We start from the raw sequence: 26,745 nt of genomic DNA, 5'->3' as shown, positions 1-26,745 counted from the left end.
GGTTCTCTCGAAAACCAGAATTGACGAAAACAGAGTGATGGGAAATTCCATGGAAAGACTGTTCTATCATTATCACTGAACAATGGATGTTCTCAACACTGCACAAGTTCATGTCACAATCACAAAAAATATGTTTTTTTTTTCTTTTTTAATGGTTAGGTTTTCTAGCTTTTGTAATTTATTTTTTAATTATTTTAATAAACAAATATATTAAATGATAACTAATTTTAAAATAAAAAACTAATGATTGATTAAATTATATATTATTTCATTATTGATATTTAAAATTGTTTATATCAATAATAAATATTTAATTTTAGTTATCAATAATTTAACTATTATCTACTACTTTATATTTTAAATTAATTTAAAATAATTAATATAAAATTTAAAGTAATCAATAGTTAAAATCTTGATAATTAATACTAGATATAAATTTAAAAATTATTTTATAAATTTTAATTAATAATGAAAGTTATTTTAGATATAAATAATTTTATGATTTATAAAATAGTATCTAACTTAATATATTATTATTAATTGTTTTTATTTATGAATTAGTTACTATTTAATAATTTTAATATTTTTTTACTTTTAAATGATAGTGGTATACAAATACTTTTAGTTATTGACTATTTGTTTTAAAAATTAAGCTTTTTTTAGAGATAAAGATAAATAAAATGATAGAATGAAAAGAAAAAACTGTTAAGGCGATTAAATATAGAGAGAATAAAAAGTAAAATAAAATTTGTAATGGTTGAGAAAAAAGCTTTTAGGCTAATTCATGTGTGAATTATATATTCAATAATAAAGATACAAAAGAGAATATTGAGAAAATGTATTTGAGGTTGTGAGAATGGGATAATATATATTTAAATTTTAATTATTATTTATATGTTTTATAAAAAATACAAAGATTGAAAAAAAAATTGTATACATTAAATAATATTTTTTTCTTGTCCTAGTCATCTTATTCAAACATTTTTTAGAACATTTTTAGTGAAGAATTATCTATGCTCTTAAACTACTTTTTTGCAAATTTTAGACTTCTATATTATATTTAATAATTTTATCCACTTTTACTCTAATAATAAATTCACTCTAAAATCGCTTTAATTTATAAATTTTATAAAATAAAGGAAATTATTTTTTTATTGGGAAGAATCCGTTTTCACTGCGGTTGTTGATTTGGGCTTACTGGTAATGCAAAATGGATTCGGGCTTAGCCCAAATCTAAATACAAACAAACAAGGTTTTTGTTTCCTGCACTCCCATAATTATTCCTTGCACTCCATACCAACAACAGAAAGAGCTTTCATCTACTTCACCAATTCAAACATAGTGTTTACAATTAGAAAGCTTTTCTATCACCTTCAAACACCAACCCACAAAGAGACAAAATCAAATGCCCAACATGCCATATCTATCACATTATGCATCATTGTAGTCTTAAATCCTATCTGTAACACTAATATTAATCTAAATGTACCTAATTTACTTATTATTTATGCTCATTTCATCACATTAAATTTACATTTTGCCTACTTTTATCAAGAGTAGGCAATGCTGAATGCAACTTACTCACTATCCCCCATGAATAACCAACTCTCCAATTGACTTGGTGAGGTAACCCTGTTCCTGAGTAGCATTTCAACAGAAGGACATTTCCTCTTCCTCCCTCCCCTAGATCTTGACCTGAACTCTTCATCAGCCTTTTCAAAATCACCCTGTACCATGGAAATCTTGTGTGAGTATATTACCAAAAGGGCCAAACAAAGTATCTATTTTTCAGATGACTCTATACACAAAAACTAGAATAGTAAGGCAAAAGAACTTACAAGGGTAAAAACATGTTTTGTGGTTTTCTCATGGTTATCTCGCACGTGTTTGTAAGCAAATCTCATGCCACAATCAGCATACCCACACACAAAAGGTTTTTCCTTGAAGTGAACAACCTTCTTATGCTTATCAAGATTAGATTTCTGTTGAGACATAACCATGAAAACTTTAAAAGAAAGTTCAACATGTAACCACATTGGGAATTCAGTTGGAACTTACAGGAAATATGTTTAAGAATGAGAAGTCTTACTCTTGAAAATGTGCAGCTGCAACCCTTGAAGTCACATCGAAAGGTCTCTGGTGAACTGATAGGTTCGTGCGTACGAAGGTGACGCTTAATATTCTTCTTTAGTTGCTTAGTACCACAAGTTTCACAGGTCATGTATTGATGGGTGGACTTTACATGGGCTTGAAGGCACTGGACATTAGTGAAATGCTTCATGCAACCAGGCTCTAAACACACCACATCTACTGACTCCAGCTTAACTGTAAGATAAAGGCTTTCTTCAAAATTGTGCCAACATCTTTCACAATAAAGTGCCTTACAAATAACCCATGGAAATTCGCTAATTCATACAGAAAATTAAAAGGAGCTAAGCCTACCATGAGAATCTTCATGTTTTCGTAGCTGTGATGCAAATTTGAAAACCTTTCCACAACCAATTTCTGGACATGTGTGCTGCTTGTGAGTTTTGTCACATGTAGAGGTAGAACTGTCATCATGGATCTCCTCAACATGTCGTTTCACATTGCTTTGCAAAGAGAATTCAGTGCTGCAATTCTCAACAGGGCATTTAAAAGTCTTCCCTTGATGCTGTAAAAGGTGACGACTCAGGTGATCCTTCCTTCGGTAACTTGCCTGACAATCATCCACAACACACACATACGGCCTCTGGAATCACCAAGCGTGCACACACACAGCATGTCAAAGCCAAAATCCAAAAACCAAAAAACACAATTACCATCATGCCTTGACAAGAACAAAATACAAAACTGCCAACCTCAATTTTGGGTGAATGAGGCATCCTTGATGGAGCTTCACAGGAGGTCTCCCAACCTGATACTGATCCATCAAGTCTAAACATGTTGCCTCATGCATTTTGGAGTTCTTTCTCTGGGATCCAATGCTTCACACTATAACATCCATAATTTATCCAATGATTCTAGAGTCATAAATTACTATCCTGCAAAAATATTCATCTTCAGTCCATGTTACAACTAACACAATACAACATAAACCTATACCTCCCACAAAACAATTTTCAAGGAATGTAGTACTGGATAAAACATAATGAAAAAATACAATAAAAGAATGAATATAAACAACGTCATCTTTATCATTAGGCAAGAACAACTGTCAACGACACACTCTCTAAAAGCAACTCCAAATTAGTTACTTATGTTGGTTCTTAAGGTTCAGAAACTTGAATACCATTGGAGAAAATTAGTTTTCATAGAGTCCTTATAAGAGTTGCTTATAAAAGCAACTACAAGCAAGATCACTTGGCCAATAAAATAAATTATAATTGGAGTGAAAATTAGGAAGCCAGATTCAACAAAGTTGCTATTTCACGCATTAATAACTGTGACATATAGATCAGACATCTGATTTTATGAACATGTGTTTTAACTTAATTTGAACAAAATAAAATAGTTTCGATGACTTCAATCTTCATTCAACGGTTCTGAAAATGCTGAATGTAAGTAAAGATCCATTGCATGGAAGCTGGATTCAAATATCAGTGAGTGATCTTAAATGTAACAACAACGGACTCACCAAAATAGAGTTATTGCATTTGAGATCTCTTACATTCTTTCAAACACACATTTTGCTATTAACTAAAATTTATAGAATTACAGAATCTATATAACATTCCCAATGAGAAATAGAAAATGTGTTATTAGCATTACCTCAAGCGAATGACTTTGCATGTGCTGCAACAAATAAGCATGTTTTTTGAAACTGGCACCACATTCCCCGCACGTGTTGGATGTCACAGCCTCAGATTCGGGTTCTCTTTCTCTTTCAGCTCTTGCCTTTTCCACCTCCTCCTAAGACATATCAAAGGTAAAATCAAAACCATGTATGATTAATGACACACATTCACCCAGTTGAAATTTAAACGAGGTTTCTTGCAAAAGATTAGATTTTGCAATACCAAAAGTGAAATAAGGAAAAAGGGATACCACCTTGTGGTGTGAATTCATGTGAGAGGTGATGAGGGTTTTCTTGGACCTGCAGATACCGCAGAACTCGCAGAAATAGCGTCTGATATCTCTGAATTTGGGCCTTTCTTCAGCTTCCATAGCTTCACCCATTTCCTTTGGTGAAGAGATGAAGCTAACCATTGGAAATTGAAAAGCTTGAACGCAAAGATTAGGGTTTTCAGGGAGCGCGCGAAGTGTGCTGCGTGAGGCGGGTTTGTGAAACTGTATTGTGTGACTCTAGTTAAGGATGTTGGCAACTGGAACAGTGGAAATGAATACGAATAAAGTTTCTTTTTACACCACAATCCGTTTTTTAAATAAAATATTACATTATAATAATAAAATAATATTTTTTTTGGTATAAAGTGGATAAAAGTGGTATAGGTATCATGTTAATTAAATATTTAGGAACTTGGAAATAAAAATCTTTAAAAATAGTCCATAATAGGATATATGTTAGGTTTAAATTTGATTTTAGTATCATAACTTCTAATAATCTTTAAATTCTTCTTCTATAGGTAACATCCAACATTTACATAACTCCAATATCATTATATGGATTTTGGATTCTGATGCAACTTATATGTTTGTTTCTCTATATCTTATTTTTATTCTTACTAAAATTATTTTCATAAATTTATGTAATGGTCAAAATATTTCAGCTAATTATTCTAGAACTATTTATTTTATTCAAAATTTTATCTTAGTCAAAATACACTACGGTAATCTTGGTTTATGTGGATGACATTGTCCTTACTGAAAACAACCCCATGGAGATATCCAATATAACGAGTCTGTTAAACAGTTTCTTCCACATAAAAAATCTAAGTGACTGAACCTATTTTTTGGGTATTGAAGTAGCACGCAGTGACACTGGCATCCACTTAAGTCAAAGAAAGTAGGTCCTAGATTTACTCAAAGACTAGAATGCTTGGTTGTGCTCTTATGCCTACACTTATGCTCCACACATCAAAATTATCAGCAACCAAAGGTGTTCTTCTTGATGATAAGGAAGTCACTACATTGGATGTCTCATCTATCTAACCAATAGCCGACCTGATATAGCTTTCTCGGTAAATCACCTCATCCAGTTTGTCTCCAAACCCACAAATGAGCATCATCAAGAATGCTCTTGGAACATGTATATTCTTTTATAGTCAAACTTCCATTCAATTAAAAGCCTATAGTAATTCTGATTGGACAACTTGTTCTGAAACTAAAAAATCTATAACTGGTTTTTCTGTTTATTTGGGAGAACCAAACAACAAACAATATCAAGAAGTTCATTTGAAGTCGAGTATCACGCCCTAGCTGCCACTACCTGTGTGATCTAGTGTATCATATACATGCTAGTTGATCTTCACATCTGCAACCAGTTTTGCTTTAGTGTGACAATCAAGCTGCAATTCAGATTACTACCAACCAAGTGTTCCACGAAAGGACAAAGCGTATCGAAATCGACTGTCACGTGGTGAGGGAGAAACTCAATCCCGAACTTCTTAAACTTCTTCCAATATTATCCTCTCTTTAAGTTGTTGATTTCTTCACTAAACCTCTTCCTACAACCCAGTTCAACATTTTGTTTTTCAAGTTGGGAATCAGAAACATACACTCCCAGCTTGAGGAAGACTGATAAAGTATTAAATATTATTTTATTTTCTGTTGGGCCTATATGTAATCTGTTTTTACTCAGAGCCCAGGTAGTTTTTTTTGTCTCTGCACCCCATGTATCAAGCAACTTTACTCTTTTTTATCAATAAAATAATAGATTTTCAGCTTTCATACGAATGTTTCCTCTCATTCTTCTATTTCATTGTTTTGTGCAAAATCACCAAAGACTTGAATTGAAATAAATGGCAAGGGATAAAAGTGTATTTTAAAACTTATGGGGTGCGTTTAGGAAACAAGGGGATGCACAAGCAAAAGCCAAAAAAAATTAGGAATGAAGCTAAGCAAATGAAGAGGAGGGTCCCACAAAATCATGATATTCCGTGATCCCACCAAATCAATCAAAGCCCCAACGCAATTCCCTGCTTCGCCCCAACCAGCGAGGTGCTGCCCTCCCCACATCGAACCCTTCAAAACCCTTGTCTTCCACGTGTCAATATCTAACAGGCGGATGCAGCGAGACAGAGTGGTCCACGAAGCAGAGAGACGTTAACGACAGTGTCAAGTGTGACCCAGACGCTCACGAGGATCCACGTGGCGTGGACAGTTCCGATCCGATCCGTTACAATCGGTTCATGTTCTTTCTTCCGTTTCTCTCTCCAAACAACACACATCACAACGCTCTCTTTTTCGTGATTTTCTACTCACTCATTTTCTCTTTCTCTTTCTCACTCTCAGAACGACAATGGCGTTGGGTGGGAATCTGGTGCTGGCGACTGCATTGGGATTCTGCAATGGGGAACTGTGATCGTTCTTTCGTTTTGTGATTCAAATCCAGAGAGAGAGAGAGAGAGAAAGAGTTGTTGTTGAGTTGTTATGATGGCTGAATTGGTGGCCCGAACGGGTCGGCATCAGCAGCGATACGAACATGGGTATCGCCTAATCGCCGGGTTCGTCATTTTCTTCTTCCTTTTTTTTTTCTACTTAATATTGATGAAAATGTGGTTTGTTCCACACCTACATTACAAACCTGAAATTAACATGGTTTACTTATTTCTTACACATATCACACTATTTTGAACGCACTTGGTGTGTGGGGTGTTTGAAATTATTAAAAATCACAAAAAAAATATGTTTTTTACATCCTGACAAATATTTTTTTTTAGTTTTGTGTTTTTTTTTTTTGATAGATTTTCATTGGTAGAAAAGGGTCTTGTTGATTGTTGGCTAGAGTGTATTATAAAGAATTTTTTTTGTTAGAAATTAGAAATAGTGTAGGTGCATCTATACTATCCTATACTAATGTATGAATAGGATATAGGGTATCAATTTTAATAACGGTTTTTAGTGTATAATTATATCTTTGTTATTTTGTTAACTTTTATTTTTCATGATAATTGTTATTTTATTGTAGTACCTGATTTTTTACTTTATTATTACTTTACATAAATGTGGACAAAATCCCAGCTTGTGTTTCCACTTTTAAAAAATAGTTTCTTGCATGCTGATAGTATGTTTTTTTTTTTCACTTTGATAATTCCTTGAGAGGATATGTGGATGCTGGTTAGCGTTTTAACACAGAAGAAAGTGTCCCAGAAAAGAGTAAACAGTGTGCTGCTGGCAAAATGCCACATTTAATTTTAGTTCCGGTTTTTGAAATTATAAGATTTGATCCTGACTTCTGGATTTGAGGACTAGATTTTGAGTATTTAAGAAGTATAGATACGGAATTTATGATTTTAGAAGTGGTGGCTAAAATCAAAGATGGGTTATATTTAGTTTGGTCCCAAGTTTTGAAATAATAAGTTTTGGTCTTGTTGGTTATATTTCATGAACTTAGGATTCTGTAGGGGCTTTTTGTGAAACCAATGTGTTGAGCCAAGGTTCTGTTTTTTCCTTGGGGGTGGTTCTGGACTTCTGACTGTTTCACGTGATGTCATTGGTTGTTTCTTGATGAGCATTTTGAGTTCTTTTTTTATTAAAAAATTTACTATCGAAATTGGAATTTTTAATTTGCATATTTATGGGTTTGCATAAGGGAACAATTATTGTCGTAGGTCCTATTTTGACTTAATTACCATTGTTTGGTCTCAAGCTTTAAGGTCACAGGAAACTAGTTGCCGGTGATGAAAGATATGGATTTCAGATATTTTTGTGCTCTGTGGCTGTGATATGAAAATGTATTGTTTTAGTTAAACGATAGAGTAGTGTCTTGTATGAAATGGTATGTGTTGGTGCATTGGCTTCCGTGTCTATTGGGACTTGAATTTTGAATTATAGAAATTGACAGTGGCATGCTGCAAACATCTGCCTTTTTGTTAAGATTCTTTGATGCCTTGGCATCTTTTACTAGTGCTTGTTTATTATTTTCCTCAGCTAAATGGTCTTTTCATCCCTCTGCAAAGGCACTCTAGTGACTTGAATGTAGTTTATAATCTTCATCTTGGCTTGTGTGTAGGAGTTTGTGCTTTTAAGACTTCTTTTCTAAGACTTCAGAATTTTATGGAGAGTGAATAGTAAATGACCTGGAAAACACGACTTATCAGATTTTAATGAATGTGGATGATTTTGAAATCAGACTGTAAGTAGTAGTTTTAGTTTGTTGCATTATATTGTTGTATATACCGTTAATATTTGTGATGGAAGATAATTTCTTACATTAAGAAAATATTATTCAATCCAACTAAAATCGACTCGAAGATTTGTAGCCAAAAGAAAAGAATATGGATATGTTTCTTGTTTGAACTGATCTGTAGATGATAATTGTATTGCAGGTGTGTGCCATTTAGATATAGGGATGGTGATGACTGTGGGGATTCTTCTGCAAAGATTATTGAAGTGCTTATGATTAATTCAACTGGTGGACCAGGTCTTTTGTTTCCAAAGGTATGATTTTGGAATGAGATATACTTACGTTTGTAATTTTTTATTGAGTTATTATTAAGTGCCCTGCACTTGCAACTTACACTTATAGTTTCTATAATATTCACCAAGAATTTTCTGATGCATTGATTAACTATCTGAAACAAAAAGCCTTTCGTTGCTAAGGATGCTACAGCACTCATCCTGGCTTTTCTTTTGCATCAATTTCATGTTCATGTAGTTTTACAGTTCTCACACAAAAGATTTCAAACTTATTTGGGATGAAAGGTACAATAAATTTGGATTGGATCCTTGTTCATAAACTAACAGGATCCTGTCAGAAAAATACAGACACAAGTGGTTTTTTCCCTTTACTAGTGGACCCAATAACCTATCATGGTGGGTCTCCATACAATGAAATTTGTGTCTATCCCTCTAACAGGATGGTCTTGCAGCACAAGAGGATGCCAATCCATATGGTTTATTGTGTCAACAGCAATGGTGATGTAAAGATTCTCATTAAAACTATATAAACAAAAACAGATGTAGTTTGTTTCCTTTCAATCATTCATGCTCTTTTGGTACATGGAAATTTTCATTGGTTGTTTTTGTGCCTTTGATATAATCATAATGGCTTCTTGGAAGAAAGAAAGAAAGAAAGTTCATAGCCTTGGGGCTTGCTATTTCACATATTTAACATGCAATATAGACAGTTTTTGTTATGCGCATGAAAGGTTTTAGGTCACCTGGTGCATACATGTAGCTGTTATAACCAGTTTGCATGTTCTCAAGAGGGGTCCCACCCTGCTTGAACCTTGGGTATCTGGCCTATCTTTAGGAGAACCTTGACGTGCCTGTAGCTTTATCCTGTGATTTTTCACTAGGTACTTGTTTTAAAAGGATAAGTTGATGGAAGGATCCTGTTCTCTTTTTCAACATACTTATAAAAAAAAACCGTACATGTCCAATGGGGATGATGATGACTCATTAATCACTAATTGAAAATTAGTAATTTGGCTTTTTTGGATAGATTTTTTTTAATACAAAACAGAAACAAATGAATTTTCCTCCACTTATCTGAAAGAAGATTACAAACTGAATAAGGTTCTGAAGTTTCTGTCATCCTAATTTAACCAAAACATAATTTAGGTACCTTATATTGCACACACTTTAAAGGGCAATCTTTAGGCATTTGAATAATTCAAGACACTAGTATAATCTGTTGTAACAACATATAATGAACATATTGATGAGACAGTTTTATTCATTTGCTTAATATGCGCTTTAATGATGATTTTAGTGCTTAATAAATTTCATGCAAATTTATAGCAAGGATCTGTTTCTCTAAATTAATGTCATTCACATAAGCTGTAAATTCTTTTTCGAATGGCTCCTTAGTTGAGATCTCGTTTTCTGATTAATGTGATTTTGCTTTGCTATTGAAGGGAGGTTGGGAGAATGATGAAACTGTTGAGGAGGCTGCTGTAAGAGAAGCTATTGAAGAAGCTGGAGTTCGAGGAGACTTAATGGTGCAAGGCTTCTCTACATATATGAATTAATTAATGTTCTGATAGGAACCGGAATAGAAATGGTAAAACAAAAGTAATAGTGATAACCGAATTAGAAATATATCCAAGTTATAAAAACCTTCTAAGAGATGAACAATAGAAAACAATCCAAACAAATAACAGAAATTATAGAAACCCTTTTCTAAGGAAGAGCCAGCTTCTTCACTCAGCCCCACCAAATATTCCTACCTTTTCCTCCATATTGAGTATTTTTCATCTTTCTCTTCACTCATCACTAGCAGATGATGACAAAAAAAGGTTGCAAAAAGAAAAATAATTTGCGTAATTTGCTGCATCTCTGTGAAACAAGTTGAGGTCACATTTACATGTAAGGAGTAAGAATTAGGAAATAAGTTAGCAAAATTTGTACCTAAAACAATAATGAAAATATTATCATATCATTGAATCTCATATGCTACTCCTCTTTCAGTTTTGAGCAAAAATATATGATGAGTTTGGCGGGATCTGAAACCTCTCATTCCTAACTTACTGTTCCTTGAATCCCCTAGTCTTCTGATTTAATTGAAAATAAGTCTGCTGGGTGTTTATATTTTGTATTTTGTAGTATTTAGATGGATTATTGCAAATTGATGATTGATATCGTGGCTACTGGTGTCAGGATTTTCTTGGGTACTATGAATTCAGGAGTAAGACCCTCCAAGATGAATGCAGTCCAGAAGGTTTATGTAAAGCAGCAATGTTTGCGTTGTTTGTGAAGGAGGAACTTGAGTCATGGCCGGAGCAAAGCACCAGAAAAAGGAGTTGGTTAGCTGTATCTGAGGCGCTGGGAAGCTGCCGGCATGCATGGATGAGGGATGCCCTGCAATGCTTCTGTAAATGGCATGAGGAGTGCAATGGAGGATCAAGACTGCACTAGGGGAGCAATGATGCAAAAATTAGGGACATTTGTTTGAGATATTTCCTATCAGGATGACATATGTGGGGTGTGGTTGGTTGTCTTTTTGGCTTTTGTTTTTCAAAACTATTCTAGAAAGTAAATTTGAACACCTTTTATTCGAAAGGAGAAGAAATGTTTGATGGTGAAATTTTGGGGAAGTGTTTTAAAAGAATGAAGGGTTTGACAATGGATCCCCAACCACAATACTTATATTGTGAGGTATTGTTGATGCTGGTATGATGAAGTGAAAGGTTGAGGAGGAAAAAGGAGGACTCTGGATTCTAAAATTCTCAGGCATTGCAAACATCTTAATTTTGCTTTTATTCGAAGATGGATTGCCATCTCACCTCTTGCAACCATGACTTGGACCATGGAACTTGTTTCTCTGGTGGCCATCGTAAGAAAGATGAGTTATTATTTATATACGAGGGGTTGGAAGTAGGAATTCAAATATATGATTACAAGTTGCCACTGATGTAGACAAGAGATATTGTTTTCTTGTTTTTAAAACTATTTTCGTTGAAACTATTTGACATTCAAATAAGTTAATCCTTTTGTTTTGTAAAAACAACGACATAAGGTATCAGAATAGAGAAAGAGTTATGAACTAGGTTCACACTGGCAACCCCAACCAGTCTCCATCATAACATTAAAAAAAATGTCAAAATAAGAACTATTTTCACAGTAACTGAATGAAAATTATATTATGAATTAAAACAACTTTTGCAAAACTTCATTCTAGAATTTATAATTAGAGGACACTATGAAAGAAAAGTAGATGAATTGAATTGTACATGCTTACGTAATCAAAATTTTCTTTGCTTGAGGAGATGTGGAATACCACATGACCTTGCAACGGGTCAATGCTTATTCGCTGCAGCTCCGTACAAAATTTATAAAGTTGTTTTTATTTTCTTTCTTAAAACAAAATTGTTCTTCCAAAAAAATTCTGATAAACTTATTCCAACAAAATGGATAATCCAGAAGTCATCATTGAAATATAACATATGAAGGGTAGAATGATCATTTTAAAATATATGGACTGCTTATAGTAATTATGGGGCGTAGACAGTAATTATAAGGGTGCAGGAAGTAAAAACTAACTTGTGTGCAGGAGGTAAGAGATGGCATGTCCATTTACAAGAGAATTGGAGCAGAGATTGAAGTGAGGCAAAAATGGTGAGAACACAAGCATAACCATAAGAAACAGTACATAAGATGTATAATGGAATGAATTATATTTAAGAATTATGCAACTGCATAATGGTGAGTCAAAAAAATGCATTAAGTTGAGTGTTTGAGTACAATTTGTACAATATGCAATAAACATACATATGATTGATGATGATGATATGATATACACCTCAAAATCTGGGACTACAAACTTACTGGCTTTATACTGGGGTCAACAACCAACCAAATTTTCCCTATCTCCACTCCACACCTTCAATTCTTTCACTCTATTTATTAACATCAATATATGTGCAGAAAGGAGTTATGGTTCAGACCGCATAAAAGCTTTCCACTTTCCACAAGCTCAGCCCAGAAAAACATAGGCTAAAGAGCTGAATCAGAATATATTTAGTTATGGTACAACCAACCTTTGATATTTTCCTAAAATACCATTATCTTATCAGTCCTCCTCATCAAGGGCAAGATCAGCAGGATCTCCTATCCAAGGCCTCCCTTCCCTCCACCGGAATTTTATTCTTAGTTTTCCATTTGCATCTACCCCTACAACCTCTCCCTTGCTCGCATGGGTCTCCATTCCCCAACCCCAACGAGGGTTCACCAGTCCATCTCTGATCCTTACCTTGTCACCCACTTTAAATGCCCTAACCCGTTCCATTTCCCATGCCTTACAAAGCCATAGCCTCTCTGTAAAACAGAAAGCCACCCAAAGATCCTCATCTTCCATTCGATGCACAACTCCAATGCTTGAATGGCTCACTTCCCCCCAATGGTGTGTTGGGGTTGAAACCGATGCTTTAACCCTTACCCACTCACCAATACACAGCTCCTTCTCTTCTACCACCTCCACTTCTGATGGGTCCAACATCCATGTTCTGGATCCTGCTGGAGTGTATATTCGAAGCTTTCCATCAGCATCAATAGCCTGTATGGTCCCAAGACTAGCATGGGTATGCCCTGACCATCCAAATCTTGGTTGCTTCACATCTTGTTTCACTCTCACCTTCTGCCCAACAAAGAGTTTGTCAAATCTTTCAAGATGTGAACTAGGTCCTACCCACTTTTCTTGCTCCCCACAAAATCCAACAAAAATGCTTCTGTCCAATTCATCTCCTTCATAGCCTATTCCTTGAACCACACCAACACTACCTGGCCCAATTGATTTCCAATCATTTGCATTGTCTGTCAGCCTCACCCACTCTCCAACTTCACACATCTGTTCAATCTCAAGGTCTGAAGGATCTCCTCTCCACAGTCCTGGAAGACCAAAAAATGCGACCCTGACTTCTCCATCGGCATGAATACTGGTTATAACCCCTTGAGATTCAGGCTGAGCTCCTCTCCAGCCCCATCTTGGTTCAACCAAACCAATTCGGAACCTAACATACTGCCCAACTTTAAAGCTAGGAACCCTTTCAACATCTGTAAAATGAGTGATCCACTTCCCTTTGCGAAAACAGCAAGCCAACTCCAAGTATCCAGAATCCTGTATACTATGCACAACAGCTAAACTTTCTCTCCCAACACTATTCCAGTCATAGCTTGGTCTGGTTCCCAGGCTTGGTTTTGAGCGAACCCAATCCCCAACTTCAAATCCTGGAAGCCGCTCTGCATCTCCAGGAGAAACTTTCCACAGGCTCTGCCTACCAGTGACCCTCACCTACAGAGAAACCAGTAAATCAGCTCTATATATATATATATATATATATATATATATATATATATATATATATATATATATATATATATATATATATACACATATTCTCAGGATGAAATCACTAATACCAGTGTTGACTAAATATTTTATATTTAGTTTGTTTAATTCCTTAGTCATTGGTCAATATTTGTCTAATTTTCTCATAATTTAGGCAGGGACTCGAGCAAAGCTCAATATAAGGTGGTTTTCTTAAAATGACATTTGCACACTTGTTATTTGTCATACACCATCTCACCATTTTTGCAGAAACTACTGCCATGATGACGGGCAAATTCTTATACCCAGTGCACCCTACTAGGTGGATAAACTTGGACAATTAATAGTTACTAACTGATTTAATATTATAATATTGTAATAATTGTAACCCATTACTCAAATTTGTTGGCATCACTTCTAAAGTTCAAACCAGCCATACAGATACTGATAGAAAAGATAGAAATTTCATGTTACAACTGGGCTTGTTCAAAGCTTTGCTGTAAACTTTAATTTCTGCCATAAGGACAGCAAAATTCCCCCCAGATGAAGGCTACTTTCTATGCATATTTATACAGCATTATAAACTTTACTTATCTAACTAACACTATCACTACTTGACAGTGTAACCGAAAACAGTATTAGGTCCGGTGTAGCAATATAGTTATGGAAGACACTTCAGATGTTATAGTTAGCTTAAAGTCATTGAAGTTGTAGAATCATGCATAATATCTAGAAAATACAAATTAAACTTACGTTGAGAGCACCATCCATGTCAATTCTCACTACTTTTCCAACAGTAGCTGCTGATTCATTTGACCACCCAAGACGCGGCTGAGTAACTGATGCCATCAGATGAATTTCTTGTCCCACCTCAAACGGAGGAACTTTCTCCACATCAGTGACTGAGCAAGAAAAAGGCTTACTTCTGAAGCAAAAAGCAACACCCATATCGCCATCCTCCTCCAATCCATGAATTACACCAATACTATTCCTTGTAATATCTTCCCATCCATATTTTGGGGAAGACACTGAAGCTTTCACTCTTACCCAATCTCCAACCTGCTTTGGCCAAATGGATAATTAAATAGGACTACCCAATAAGACATCTCACATTAAATGTATAGAAAGAACAAACAAAAAGTATTTTTTTAATCAACTTCAACAGAAAGGATTACCTTGAAATCTTCCACCTTCTCCATATCCGATGGATCAGCTTGCCATGGTATGGGTCGATTTGGTATTTCTATTATTAAGAGACCATCATTCTCGATCTCACTTATTCTTCCAACACTATGATGTGTCTCACCACCCCAAGCATATCTAGGTTCTGCAACAGATCGTTTCACGCATACCCGATCACCAATCTGTAAAATAAATTTGTTAATAAATTCATATAATGAAGACAGGAGAAATAAACACCATAGAAATGAAAGCTATCTGCATTTTTCTTACCGTAAAAGGAGCAACATGCTCCACCTCCTCTGGCTCACAATGCCATGGATTTGGAAGATAACTCAGTTCTATTAACAGACTACTGTCTGGACGTATACAATATACAATGCCAATGCTTCCTGGAGTCACAGATCCTAGTCCATGCTTTGCAGATGTAAGAGTTGGACGAATGCGAACCCAGTCTCCAACCTTGAATTCTTCAACACGTTCCATCTCTGCTGGGTCAGCTTTCCATCCTCTCGATGCTCCAGGAAACCCAACACGGAGGATTCCATCATCGTCAACACATAATACTGTCCCAATGCTGTCCCGTGACTGCCCACGCCAACCAAATCTAAAATAGACAAACAGTGATAGATATTAAACACTAATGCAAAATCATCATGGATTGCAATCATGCCATGCACAAGGTTTTCTACACTATCATTTCCTTTGTTGTATACTTTCTTTTAAACAAAAACCTTGAATAGATAATAAATAAAACGGTATGATAAATCCACCAAAGGGTAAGATTTCACAAGTAGCATGATCCCCCCCAACTAACAGTGGGTTTACCGAGAAGACACCATACAGAGGATTAGGCTCTAGATACCATGAAGAGAGAAACAGTATACATTTATGTGATATAATAATCCTCTTGTATTTCCAATTAGCACAGCTAAGGACCATATATACATATAAAGCATTACATAGGACTGGGCCCAAACCCATATACCAAATGTATCTAACAGACATAAAATGTAACGAAGCCCTTGCATACAAAAAAGGAAGAAAAGAAAGTGACACAGTTATGTAAAATTATACCTAGGCTCTTTTACATCTTCTTTCAGTTGCACATGTTGTCCCCTGTCCAATGGAATGACTTTTATAACTTCATTTACCAGAAGATGGACCTCTCCAGAACAAAATGAAACAATGAGATTATCTTTGTCAGGGACCCTTTGCACAAAACCAACACTGTGTATATTAGCACCTTGCCATCCATGTGTTGGAGTTGTGACAGATTTTTTAAACTTCACCCAGTCTCCCACTTCAAATCTATGTAGTCATCAATAAACAAATTTTTAAACATATTACTCACATATGGGAAGACAATAAATATCATAAACAAAAAGCTAGCATATAGTAATGTCTTTCACTCACGATGTAGGAGACAAATGAACTCCCCTATTTGCAAGTGCTTCCACCAGATCTTCAGATAACCATTCTCGGGGGAGAGCCTCCAAAATGTCACGTGGCGTCTTGCCGCTGTCATAAAAACATAACCCCATCAGTCATGGGATAATCGATTAAATAGGACTAACATGAAACAGGTAGATGTAGTTTTAAAGTTATGACAGTAACATTTTAGATAAGTTTTTACCATGTTCAAGAAAATAATGATTACAAGTTTATGGAGTGCCTTTACCTGTGGTTTCTGACTTCAATGTCAGCATCAGGGTTCGTTAGCATAATAATAAGCCAGTTCATATTTTCACGAATCATTTTTGCTGTCTCAGCTGCTATATGGAAAGCATTGTCACCATCGTCATCCTGACACAGTTATATAAGAGCATTAAATGACAATGACATAATGGCAAAGCTTCCTTCCAAAATACAGGGAACATGACAACTTCCAATTATTTCTGCTAAGTAAACAAAATTAAAGCCAATAATTAGTGCTTTTGATATAAGCTAAACATAAGTCGCACACACACACTATGGTTCATCACAAAATCCAGTGTACATGCCCAAGAATAAAAGTCAATTACATTATGTCTTCTCCAGTGTACTTAATATATTGAATTTTAATAGGAATCATGTTCCTTAGATTTGTTAGCCTCTCAGCTGTCTTTACAGGTATCAACTATCATTAAGCTTGTATTATTCAATAATAAAGAATGGCTACATCACATACTGAACTCAGCAAATTATATATCATGTGATAAAGTAGAAAATAGAAAGTTTTATAAACTGTATGAGAAATCAGGGCGGAGAAGAAAATCACAAGGCAAAATAACATATTCAATGTGCTGCCAGCTATTGAAATTTCTACAGCATCCATAACAATATAGAAAGGTGATACCAACTTTTAACGTAGACTTTTCTTCTGGACAAGAGCTATGTTAAAATGGTGAGCTTTCATTCTCCTCATCTTACAAAAAAAGCTAACATACAATACAAGTATAATAATACCTAGTTTATATACGTGATCAAACAGAAAAATGAGAACTAGAATGAAAACCTGCAAATTATAATTCGCTCCAGCAGCTAGAAGCAGTCCAACACATGCCTTTGCACCCCTAGCTAAGGCCAAGTGAAGAGGTATACTGTTGTGCACATTGCGAATGTTCACATCAACCCCAGCAGCCAGAATAGCCTACTCAAAACACCCAAAACATATTAACATGAAGTACAAAATGTGCATATTTTAGCACCAAAATATATAGTTATGGACACTAAATCATTTTAACCAAGAGGCTCAATCTTTTTAATCAAGAAGCTCATTGGCTTACCTTAACCAAGTCCACATCATTAGTCATAGCAGCTGTATGCAACGCTGTCCTCCCATTTTGTGAATCTTGAGCAGATGGATCAGCTCCGGCTGCAAGCAGTATCTGCACCAGTTCTCTGCCCTCTATATTTGGCACGAACAAACAAGATCAGAGAATTCAACTATGTCAATAAAGAGAACAAATAGCATAAATGATATTAAAAATACCCATGTATTAACTCCAAAATTTGAAGAATTAATTTGACGAGGTGTTGTTGTCAGTGGCAGATAGCAGTCCATGGCAGCCAGCCAAAGATCCACCATATAAATATGGCAACTGGTAATCCAGCCAATGGGAGAAATACAGAGAACATGCATGTGTGTATATTTAATTGCACAGATAGATTTAAAGGGAAGAGGTATTTTCAAAAAAGTCAGAGGTTGGGAAAAAAAAAGGCATAGGCTGGTTTAGTCAGAAAGAGAGGCTGTGGGACAAGTACAAGGCTGAGCCAGAGAAACCGTGAGAAATTGCAAGACTGAGGGTGATGGAGAAGGGTAGACACCCAAGATAACCATCTCGAGTCACATCGCTGGCTGATCACCAGAAGAAAACACTGGAGGAGACAGGACAAGTCAATGATAGCAGTTTTTGCTCAGTATTTGAGAAAAGACAACCATTTTGGATATTTAGGGGGCTGACATATTTTAATGTTTGGGCTGGGGCATGAGTTGGATTCTAGGGTATTCTAAATTTGGGTCTGGGTCAGGTTTTAGATTTATTTTAAGAGTCATTTGAGTCAGGTAGACACACCAAAACGCATCTTATCTTTTTTATTTACTCATCTCTCCTTTTTCGTCATTGTCTTCACCGTTACTGCCATGGCTACTACACCTTTTAAATTAGAAAAAAAAAAATTGAACTTTTATAGGTTTTTATTTATTTTTTATATAAAATGATAATGATTTGATATAATGTGGACATACAAAGAATTAACATTGGTTTATGCAGAGTTAGAGAAAGCACATTAGTGATACTACAACTAAAGACCAAATCTCACAAATACAACAAGACTCCTATCTATCCCCTAATTAAATAAAGATACCAAATGAAATTAGGAAACAAACCCTTTTGGTGATCATTGATTAGCAGATTGATAGATTTCACAACATATTATTATAATACTCTAAATAAACACTTTATGTCTGTTGGAACTCTTCAATGAAAATGAGTGTGCGGAAGGTAAAGATTTGGATATCTACTCAAGATAGCTACTTAAATAATGACTCCAACATCCGATCAACAGGGCTGTTGAAAACTATCCAATCTTCGGAAAATCATGCAATTTAGCAGAACAGTGTAGGCAGTTTTAAAAATAAGAAGATATGATTTTGGGTAGCAATATGGGTCAAAATCAAAACAAGCTTAATTTCTATTGGACAATGTATAGAGATGGCGTTTTGTACTAGTTCGGCCTCACATAGCTGCGGCATCTGATGTTGTAGTTCACGTTCAATAAAACAATTGCACTATAGGGAATCAAGGTGATAAATGCCAAATGGCCAAAATTCCACAATATAAACACACCATTGTGTTTGTGACCTATGATGTTCCCGTAGCAGGCCTCTCTTCACAAATTACCAATGGCAGAGGGGACAAAAGACACCACATTATAGCCTTAAGGTTGAACTATAATGATTATTTAACAACATTGCACGGAATAATAGTCTAGGGTTTATTGGAGAGCATTGGTCCTGACCTTTGCTCTGGAATAATTTCTGCTGATCAAGACTTTGTGAATAATAAGTATAAATTATGTGGCATTAGCAGTTTATGAAGTTCTTTGGTGTATTGATCATTGGAGTAGAATGCATGCATCAGTCCCTCACCTTCTGGACTTCTTGTGGAATAGAATATCTTTGTCGTGTCCCTTTGAGGCTTAGCCAGTGGCTACTTTAAGGTTGTGTCCCTTTGTCACTGAAGATGGGGGCAGGTTTGCTAATATTTTACAAACTTTTTCGATTTTTTTTTCTAAGTTATTTCAGATCTTTTAGGTCTTCCACAGCTAATGTAAAACAGACCGATATATCTACTTAAAGTTTTCTCGGATCTGTTAGGCCTTATCTTCCTACAGTTGTGATTCTCTTGGTTAGAATATATGAAAGTATTTTATCATATTTTAAATTACCATCATGATTTGTTTCCCCAATTAGTTATGATCATAAATCATGATTTGTTTCCCTAAATAGTTAGGATCATAATTAGTGTTAATAAGGGTTGGTGCTCTAGGTTTTAATAACATTAATACATTGCCATACATGTGTTAAATTCTTTTTTTCCACTCTTCCTCTATGCCTAAACCCATAATTTCAACACTCCTTGCTTTCTATCTAAACCCTTTGAAATTGATAATATCCATCATTGAAGCATTTCTAGATGCACTAAATAAAATAAACAAGTTGAAAAAATAGTCAAATTTTGAAATCATTATCAAGCAATGAAGTTTTAGATACCATTCTCATGATCTTTCTTAGAAGCAGCTGCCATGCACAATGCAGTGCCAATAGGACTTGGTATGTCAATTGCTTCAGCAATCTCATCAGAAGTTGCAACTTTCGCCCATCTCTTCACAACAGCAACATTCCATGTTGCCACACACAAGTGCAGTGGTCTGCAACACCAGAGTAGGACTGTTTGATTAATTGAGTATCATATATGCATGTGAGACAAAATATCAATTTAACATAAATGATACAGTTAACAATATGTGGGGTTCAATTATCTAGAAGATGAGACATTAAAAGAATTTTCCTTTCTACTATTATAACTTTAGAACAGACCCAACCTAAATTTTAAATCTGAAATTCCAAGAAAATATGATGAGAAATTAAGCAATGTGATTCTCAAATTCTGAGTGTCGTTATCATCAGATAAAGTTAAATTGGTCCTTTGCAAGAAAAACAGTACTGAATCCAGTGGTATTTTACTTGATTATATATAATATTGATTTTTTAGCAGATTTTGCAAGGAATTTCCCAGTAACCATTGTAAGGATTAAGGAATAGAAACTATCACTCAAAAACGAAAACTTTTCATGAACTTCCTTTACAACTCAAATCAGGACCAAGAATTGGTTCTAGAAAATTCTGAGAGATGATTTGAGAGAAAACTGAAAAGTTAGTTGTTAAATTTCTGAATCTCTAAAGGGTCAGGATTTTTTGTACAATGGTCTGTTGCAATTCTTAACAGAAACAATAGCTCACAGTAACTAACTATGCAGCGCTAGGAAGTTAACTAGAGTATAAAGCATTTTTACATAATGAACCAATACAGGCAGTATTTATACTATCAGGTTCAAGCTCCAAACAGGAATGACTCACTTTCTCTCACTTCTGGTTTTCCCATAATGGTCCATTAGAAATTAATGATAGTTTAGAAATATTGTACTGTAAAGTGAAAGGAAAAAAGCTATCATCCAAAGATGAAATGTTAACTCCAACAATGCATGCATAAGAGCCCATGTAAAATCCAAAAAAACATGCATAAATCCAACAAGCAAGCTTCACACGGTCGGCTTCAAAGCATAAATTGAACTAAAGATGCAGATTAAACGTAGAAAAGACATACAAAAAATGTCATTATCCTGTTCCCCTCTAAAATGTTTACAACTATAGAAGTTCCTAAGAATAAAAAACAAATAATACAGTCATTCATACTTCATAGTAATACAACAGGCTGAGTTGCTATGACATATTTATACTATCAGGTTCAAGCTCAAAAACAGGAATGATTCACTTTCTCTCAATTTTGATTTTCCCATAATGGTCCATTGGAAATTAATGATAGTTCAGAAATATTGTACTTTAAAGTAAAAGGAAAAAGCTATCATCCAAAGATGCAATATAAAATCCAACAATGCATGCATAAAAGCCCAAGTGAAATCCAAAAACACATGCATAAAATCCAACATCATTTTTCGTACAAGCAAGCTTCAAATCATTAATTGAACTAAAGATTTAGATTAGACGTAGAATAGATGTACAAAAATTGCCATATCATGTTTCCATCCTTAAAGTTTACAACTATAGAAGTGTCTAAGAATAAGAAAAAATAATAATACAGTAATTCATTCTTCATAGCAACTCAACAGGCTGAGCTGCTATGAAGTATTTATACTATCAGGTTCATGCTCAAAACAGGAATGACTCACTTTCTCTGAATTTTGGTTTTCCCATAATGGCCCATGGGCAATTAATGATAGTTTAGAAATGGTGTACTGTAAAGTGAAAGGAAAAAGCTATCATCCAAAGATACAATATAAAATCCAACAATGCATTCATAAAAGCACAAGTAAAATCCAAAAACACATGCATAAAATCCAACAGCATGTTACGTAACAAGCAAGCTTCACTCAGTCAGCTTCAAATCATTAATTGAACTAAAGATGCAGATTAGATATAGAATAGACGTGCAAAAATTGCCATATCCTGTTCCCATCCTTAAAATGTTTACAACTATAGAAGTGTCAAAGAATAAGAAAAAATAATAATACAGTAATTCATACTTCATAGCAACTCAACAGGCTGAGATATTTATACTATCAGGTTCAAGCTCAAAACAGGAATGACTCACTTTCTCTCATTTTTGGTTTTCCCATAATGGTCCATTGGCAATTAATGATAGTTTAAAAAAATTGTACTGTAAAGTGAAAGGAAAAAGCTATCATCCAAAGATGCAATGTCAAATCCAAAATGCATGCATAAAAGCCCAAGTAAAATCCAAAAAACACATTCACAAAATCCAACAGCATTTTACGTAACAAGCAAGCTTCACTTAGTCAGCTTCAAATCGCTATTGAACTAAAGATGCAGATTAGACGTATAATAGACATACAACAAATGCCATTTTCCTATTCCTATCCTTAAATGTTTACAACTATATAAGTGTCTAAGAATAAGAAAAAATAATAATACAGTAAATCATACTTCAAAGCTGCTCAACAGCTGAGCTGCATCTTTAAACATGAAAGTGATACCCCAAGTTAAGGTGTGAACAGGTCATGAAGACAACAATAAATGTAAAATTAAAAATGATAACAAAATGACAACTTCAGCAAAATTGTTTATTTTCTCTGTGTAATAAATAATAATAAATAAACTGCGGCTTCATTTCACAATGGTTAATTAAGATCAGAATATCATACCTATATATACTGATTGACAAACTAGGAAAACAATCTAATTGTAAAGAAATATGTCATTACTCACGTCAAGTTCTTTGAATTCACGATGGCCATTGATTTACATCCTCCATTCTCCAATATTACAAGTGCACAGTCTGTGTACTTCTTGGAAATTGCTCTATGCAGAACAGATTCACCTTCATCATCCACTGCATTAGGATCAGCTCCAGCTAATAGTAATTCCTGTTATTACTCCACCAAAAATCTAGATGAATATAGTTCTAAGGAAGAAGAAGAAACATCTAAGTACAATTTATGTAAAACATACTCGCATACAATCTGGCTGGCCATGATAGGCACAAACGTGAGCTACAGATGGACCAAAACCATCTCTCAATCTTGACTGCACATTAGCATTTCTTTTGATAAGGCTGCGAACACATTCTGGGGACCCAGCTGCTAATGCAAAAACAAGAGGAGGATCTCCATCTTTGTCCAATACATCAACATTTGCTTCTCTATACTCCAAAATTGTCTCGACAAGTTCTGCACTGCCCCGTCTACAAGCTAAGTGGAGAGCTGTTTGTCCATCGGCATTTTGAGCTTCCAATAATGAAGATAGGTAGTTGCTGCCATTTTCTAATCCAGCCTTTGCAAGAAGATCTCTGTGCAAGGAATACATAGCAAATGAATTAAATGATAAAGCTTAAAGATAAATTAGCTCAGACAAGAAGTGCTGTGACATCAACTAACCTAACACCTGGAGTATCTCCTTCAGACACAAGTCGATGAAGTTGGTTAGGGTTTTCCTGAGGAACTTCCAATTCAGGTACTGGTGAAGGCTCCATCACAGTTGATACAGAGCCCTTATTATCTAAGCCACTGTATTCACACAAATGTATAAACATTGAATAAGACAATGCTGCTAGTCGAACATCAATGAAAACTTTCCATTTGGCTCATTTCAATGAAGCTCACATTTCCAAACTAAAAATCATAACTAGCCTTAACTTCCCAATCTGTCAAAACCAACACAAAAAGATGCAATCATGGTTATAATAGCTTAACAGACTTACTTATCAGGGCTTGCAGGAGGGCTGCGTGGTATTTCCTGCAAATGACGGAGAAATATTGCCAGCATTGCACTAAAAGTAGGCCTTTTAGATGGCTTGAATTGCAAGCACTCTCCAATCATCTTCCACAATTCCCTTGGGATTCCACCTCCAACCACACTAGCATACTGTGGAGGTAGTTTCTTAGCTTTAACAACAGCTCGATAAATTTCCTCTGCACTTAAACCTGCCCAACTGCATATAGATTTTGCACTAAGAAATTTTGAAAAAGAAGGAAGAACAGAAGAAATAAAGTTGATTAAAGAATGAGTTGCTCCACGTACGGAATGGAACCCGTGCACATCTCCACCAATGTACAACCAAAACTCCAGGCATCTGATTCCGAAGATATACCTATTCCATCATCCCAAAACAAATTTAACGATTTCTTCACAGGTTCCCAAGCCTCCGGTGCCGTATAATGTGGGCTGAGCATTATACATTCCATACAGGAATGGATCTTTGCGGAATCACACTCTGGTCGTGCCTTCCAACAGGAAGGCTTCTTCAGAATTGTAGCAAGTCCATAATCAGAAACCACAGCGTGACCATTTGCGTCAAGAAGAAGATTGGATGGTTTTAAATTCATGCAAACAACGCCAGCAGCATGAAGCTCAACAACCCCTCGGGCAATGTCAGCCCCGTATCTACATTTGGAAAATTGTAATGTCATTTTAATCGTAGTGCCAAGGGAAATTGAAATGCAATATGGTAATATTCACTCCAGTAAAATGATTTTAACACTACCCAGTCCATATTAAGCAAAAAAAATCAAAGGTCTAAATCAGCCTGACCAATTCTTTCTGAAACAATTTCATAAACATATTATTCAACTATTTCTCTGGTTGCTTAATAAACACAAAAGTGCACAGGCAGCCAAGAAAAACACATAGATAGCGTCTCCCTCCAAACACTGATTAGTCAACGACTGGCAGGGACATAATAACATCTCATTTTCTCCAAATTTTAACCGAAAAGATGAGGACAATAAGAATGCATATAATTTAGTCCAGCCTACTAAGATATTAACACATTATCCCCAAATTTGAACCAAAATGATTCCTGCTTATCAATGTTATCATTGAAACTGTGACAATACTGATAGTGTTTCAAAACGCAGACCACATCACTTGAAGCTGCAGCCACAAATTGAACAAACAACCCAACTATAGCTGCAACTTCAACTTAAAACCACAATAATCACACAACCGCAATTTAAAACCATGGTTACTCATCAAACAAACCAAACTAATCAAACTTCTGGCAACAAGATTAACCAGAAGAATAAACAAAGAGAACACAAATAAAAAAATAAAAACCAAAACCTTAGCACTTGTTCCAAAGTGAGCCTCCCCTCATTGCGCTGCATCACTGACTGAACCGATCCATAGCACTTATCCATCACGAGGCACAAACTGTCCTCCACCCTCATTGTCCCATGGAAAGTGCACACATTCCTACACCACATCGAAGCCCTACGCAAATCCTCCAACTTTCCCTGAACCCAATCCAAATCCATCCCCTCCACCACCGCCACCTTCTTCACCGCCACGCTGTGCCGGCACCGCCTCCCTCCCTCCCCTCCACCGCCCCCGCCGATCACCGCCATCCACATCTCCACTCCCGCCCTCCTCCCCTCCCCAATCCGCCGCACCAACTTCAGTTCCTGGTGCGCGCCGCCGCCGACCTCGATCACCGGCTCGCACCCGCCCGAGCTCGACGCCTGCGACTCCCGGCTGTTCCTCCGCCGCTTCTCGTCGTCCTCGTCCTCCTCCCTTCCTCCGTCCTCCTCCTCCTCGTCGTCGGTGTAGTCGCAGTCGAAATTCCCCCCTCCCCCTCCTCCCCCGCCGCCGTTGGCGGCGGCAGTGTTGGAGTGCAGCAGCGCGAGCACCGCGTAGTTCTTCCGCAGCGCCTGCACGGAGTTCCCCACGGTGGACACGTGTCGGCACCTCGGACACGCCAGCGTGGCGTCCAAAGACGCCGCGAACATTCTAGAGAGACAGTCTCTGCAGAATCCGTGGCCGCATTGGAGCAGAAGCGGAACTCTCTCCTCCTCGTTGTACCGCGTTTGGCAAACCGAACAACACGGGATTTTCATTTCTCTCTCTCTCTCTCTATCTCTTTCTCTATCTTCTCTCAGCTTATTTATACACACGCGCCACTGACGGAACGGCGCCGCTTTGATCCGAAACCGAACCGCAAGGATCCCCTTCACGCGGAATTAAAGGTGGCGAGGGGTGCGAATGGTAGATCCATGGGCCGAACCTCTTAACCTTCACCAATTAACCTTATGATTAACCAAATCTAGAGAGAAAAAAGAAAAAGGGTTTTAGAGATAGAAAGAGAGAAAGTGGTTGCTCAACAAAAGGGAAAGAAAGAAAGAAAACACAAGGTGATTTTCCTATTTCTTTTTTTTTTCTCTTTTTTTATTTAGCTGTTTTTCCATTTGTGAGAAATGGGTTTGGCCTAGGTGGGTAGGAAGAAAACAAGGAGATGTTGTAGGTGGCTTTGGACTTGAAACTCAAAAACCTTTGCTTCACACAAGTGCCATAGTTTTGAGTTTTTTTAGGCCTACTTTTGGTTTTATATTGTATTATAATGTGTGTGTGTGTGCGCTTTTCATCTCTGCAATTTTTCTTTAAAACTAGGTTTTGTTTA

General features: G+C 36.0%; 3 protein-coding genes across 6 annotated transcripts; 1 reads left to right on the top strand and 2 right to left on the bottom strand.

Annotated features, from left to right (window-relative positions):
- Nucleotides 1-1,294: 1,294 nt before the first annotated feature.
- On the bottom strand, nt 1,295-4,314 carry LOC137834783 (transcription factor IIIA-like). 3 transcript variants are annotated; one of them, XM_068642970.1, is made up of 6 exons: nt 4,030-4,311; nt 3,751-3,891; nt 2,443-2,731; nt 2,090-2,325; nt 1,839-1,982; nt 1,295-1,727 (listed from the first exon to the last, which is right to left on the bottom strand). In XM_068642970.1, exons 1-6 carry the CDS (start codon nt 4,186-4,188, stop codon nt 1,578-1,580), a joined length of 1,119 nt encoding a protein of 372 aa, XP_068499071.1. In that variant the 5' UTR covers nt 4,189-4,311; the 3' UTR covers nt 1,295-1,577. The 3 variants fall into 3 exon arrangements, with proteins under 3 accessions (XP_068499071.1, XP_068499073.1, XP_068499072.1); XM_068642972.1 differs by lacking the exon at nt 4,030-4,311 and adding an exon at nt 2,841-3,023 and having other exon boundaries at nt 3,751-3,890; XM_068642971.1 differs by lacking the exon at nt 1,839-1,982 and having other exon boundaries at nt 4,030-4,314.
- A 1,937-nt stretch (nt 4,315-6,251) lies between these two features.
- On the top strand, nt 6,252-11,131 carry LOC137834782 (nudix hydrolase 16, mitochondrial). 2 transcript variants are annotated; one of them, XM_068642968.1, is made up of 4 exons: nt 6,252-6,605; nt 8,430-8,541; nt 9,963-10,046; nt 10,705-11,131. In XM_068642968.1, exons 1-4 carry the CDS (start codon nt 6,532-6,534, stop codon nt 10,960-10,962), a joined length of 528 nt encoding a protein of 175 aa, XP_068499069.1. In that variant the 5' UTR covers nt 6,252-6,531; the 3' UTR covers nt 10,963-11,131. The 2 variants fall into 2 exon arrangements, with proteins under 2 accessions (XP_068499069.1, XP_068499070.1); XM_068642969.1 differs by lacking the exon at nt 6,252-6,605 and adding an exon at nt 8,105-8,236.
- Nucleotides 11,132-12,197: 1,066 nt separating this feature from the next.
- LOC137834781 (E3 ubiquitin-protein ligase KEG) lies at nt 12,198-26,476 on the bottom strand. The gene is made up of 16 exons (XM_068642967.1): nt 25,413-26,476; nt 24,372-24,734; nt 24,052-24,282; nt 23,729-23,857; nt 23,304-23,640; nt 23,061-23,218; nt 20,307-20,464; nt 17,818-17,939; nt 17,547-17,681; nt 16,731-16,855; nt 16,466-16,570; nt 16,127-16,360; nt 15,323-15,656; nt 15,046-15,234; nt 14,624-14,929; nt 12,198-13,834 (listed from the first exon to the last, which is right to left on the bottom strand). The coding sequence occupies exons 1-16, from the start codon at nt 26,183-26,185 to the stop codon at nt 12,617-12,619; spliced, it is 4,917 nt and encodes a 1,638-aa protein (XP_068499068.1). The 5' UTR covers nt 26,186-26,476; the 3' UTR covers nt 12,198-12,616.
- Nucleotides 26,477-26,745: the final 269 nt, after the last annotated feature.

Source organism: Phaseolus vulgaris, chromosome 5 (assembly GCF_000499845.2).
Source record: "Phaseolus vulgaris cultivar G19833 chromosome 5, P. vulgaris v2.0, whole genome shotgun sequence".
Lineage (NCBI taxonomy): Eukaryota > Viridiplantae > Streptophyta > Magnoliopsida > Fabales > Fabaceae > Phaseolus > Phaseolus vulgaris.
The sequence above is the reverse complement of the archived record's forward strand: the minus strand, read 5'-3'. Positions and strand labels throughout refer to the sequence as shown.

What these genes read in the sequence shown, in the direction of transcription:
- LOC137834783 (XM_068642970.1), bottom strand. Translation starts at nt 4,188, where the DNA reads ATGGTTAGCTTCATCTCTTCACCAAAGGAAATGGGTGAAGCTATGGAA. An exon ending in TGCAAAGTCATTCGCTTGAG is followed by an intron (nt 2,732 to 3,750) that starts GTAATGCTAATA and finishes TGGTGATTCCAG; the next exon opens with AGGCCGTATGTGTGTGTTGT. An exon ending in CAAAACATGTTTTTACCCTT is followed by an intron (nt 1,728 to 1,838) that starts GTAAGTTCTTTT and finishes TCCATGGTACAG; the next exon opens with GGTGATTTTGAAAAGGCTGA.
- LOC137834782 (XM_068642968.1), top strand. Translation starts at nt 6,532, where the DNA reads ATGATGGCTGAATTGGTGGCCCGAACGGGTCGGCATCAGCAGCGATAC. An exon ending in GGGTATCGCCTAATCGCCGG is followed by an intron (nt 6,606 to 8,429) that starts GTTCGTCATTTT and finishes ATTGTATTGCAG; the next exon opens with GTGTGTGCCATTTAGATATA. An exon ending in GAGTTCGAGGAGACTTAATG is followed by an intron (nt 10,047 to 10,704) that starts GTGCAAGGCTTC and finishes TACTGGTGTCAG; the next exon opens with GATTTTCTTGGGTACTATGA.
- LOC137834781 (XM_068642967.1), bottom strand. Translation starts at nt 26,185, where the DNA reads ATGAAAATCCCGTGTTGTTCGGTTTGCCAAACGCGGTACAACGAGGAG. An exon ending in ATGATGTGGACTTGGTTAAG is followed by an intron (nt 17,682 to 17,817) that starts GTAAGCCAATGA and finishes TGTTTTGAGTAG; the next exon opens with GCTATTCTGGCTGCTGGGGT. An exon ending in GTTCATTTGTCTCCTACATC is followed by an intron (nt 16,361 to 16,465) that starts GTGAGTGAAAGA and finishes ATGACTACATAG; the next exon opens with ATTTGAAGTGGGAGACTGGG.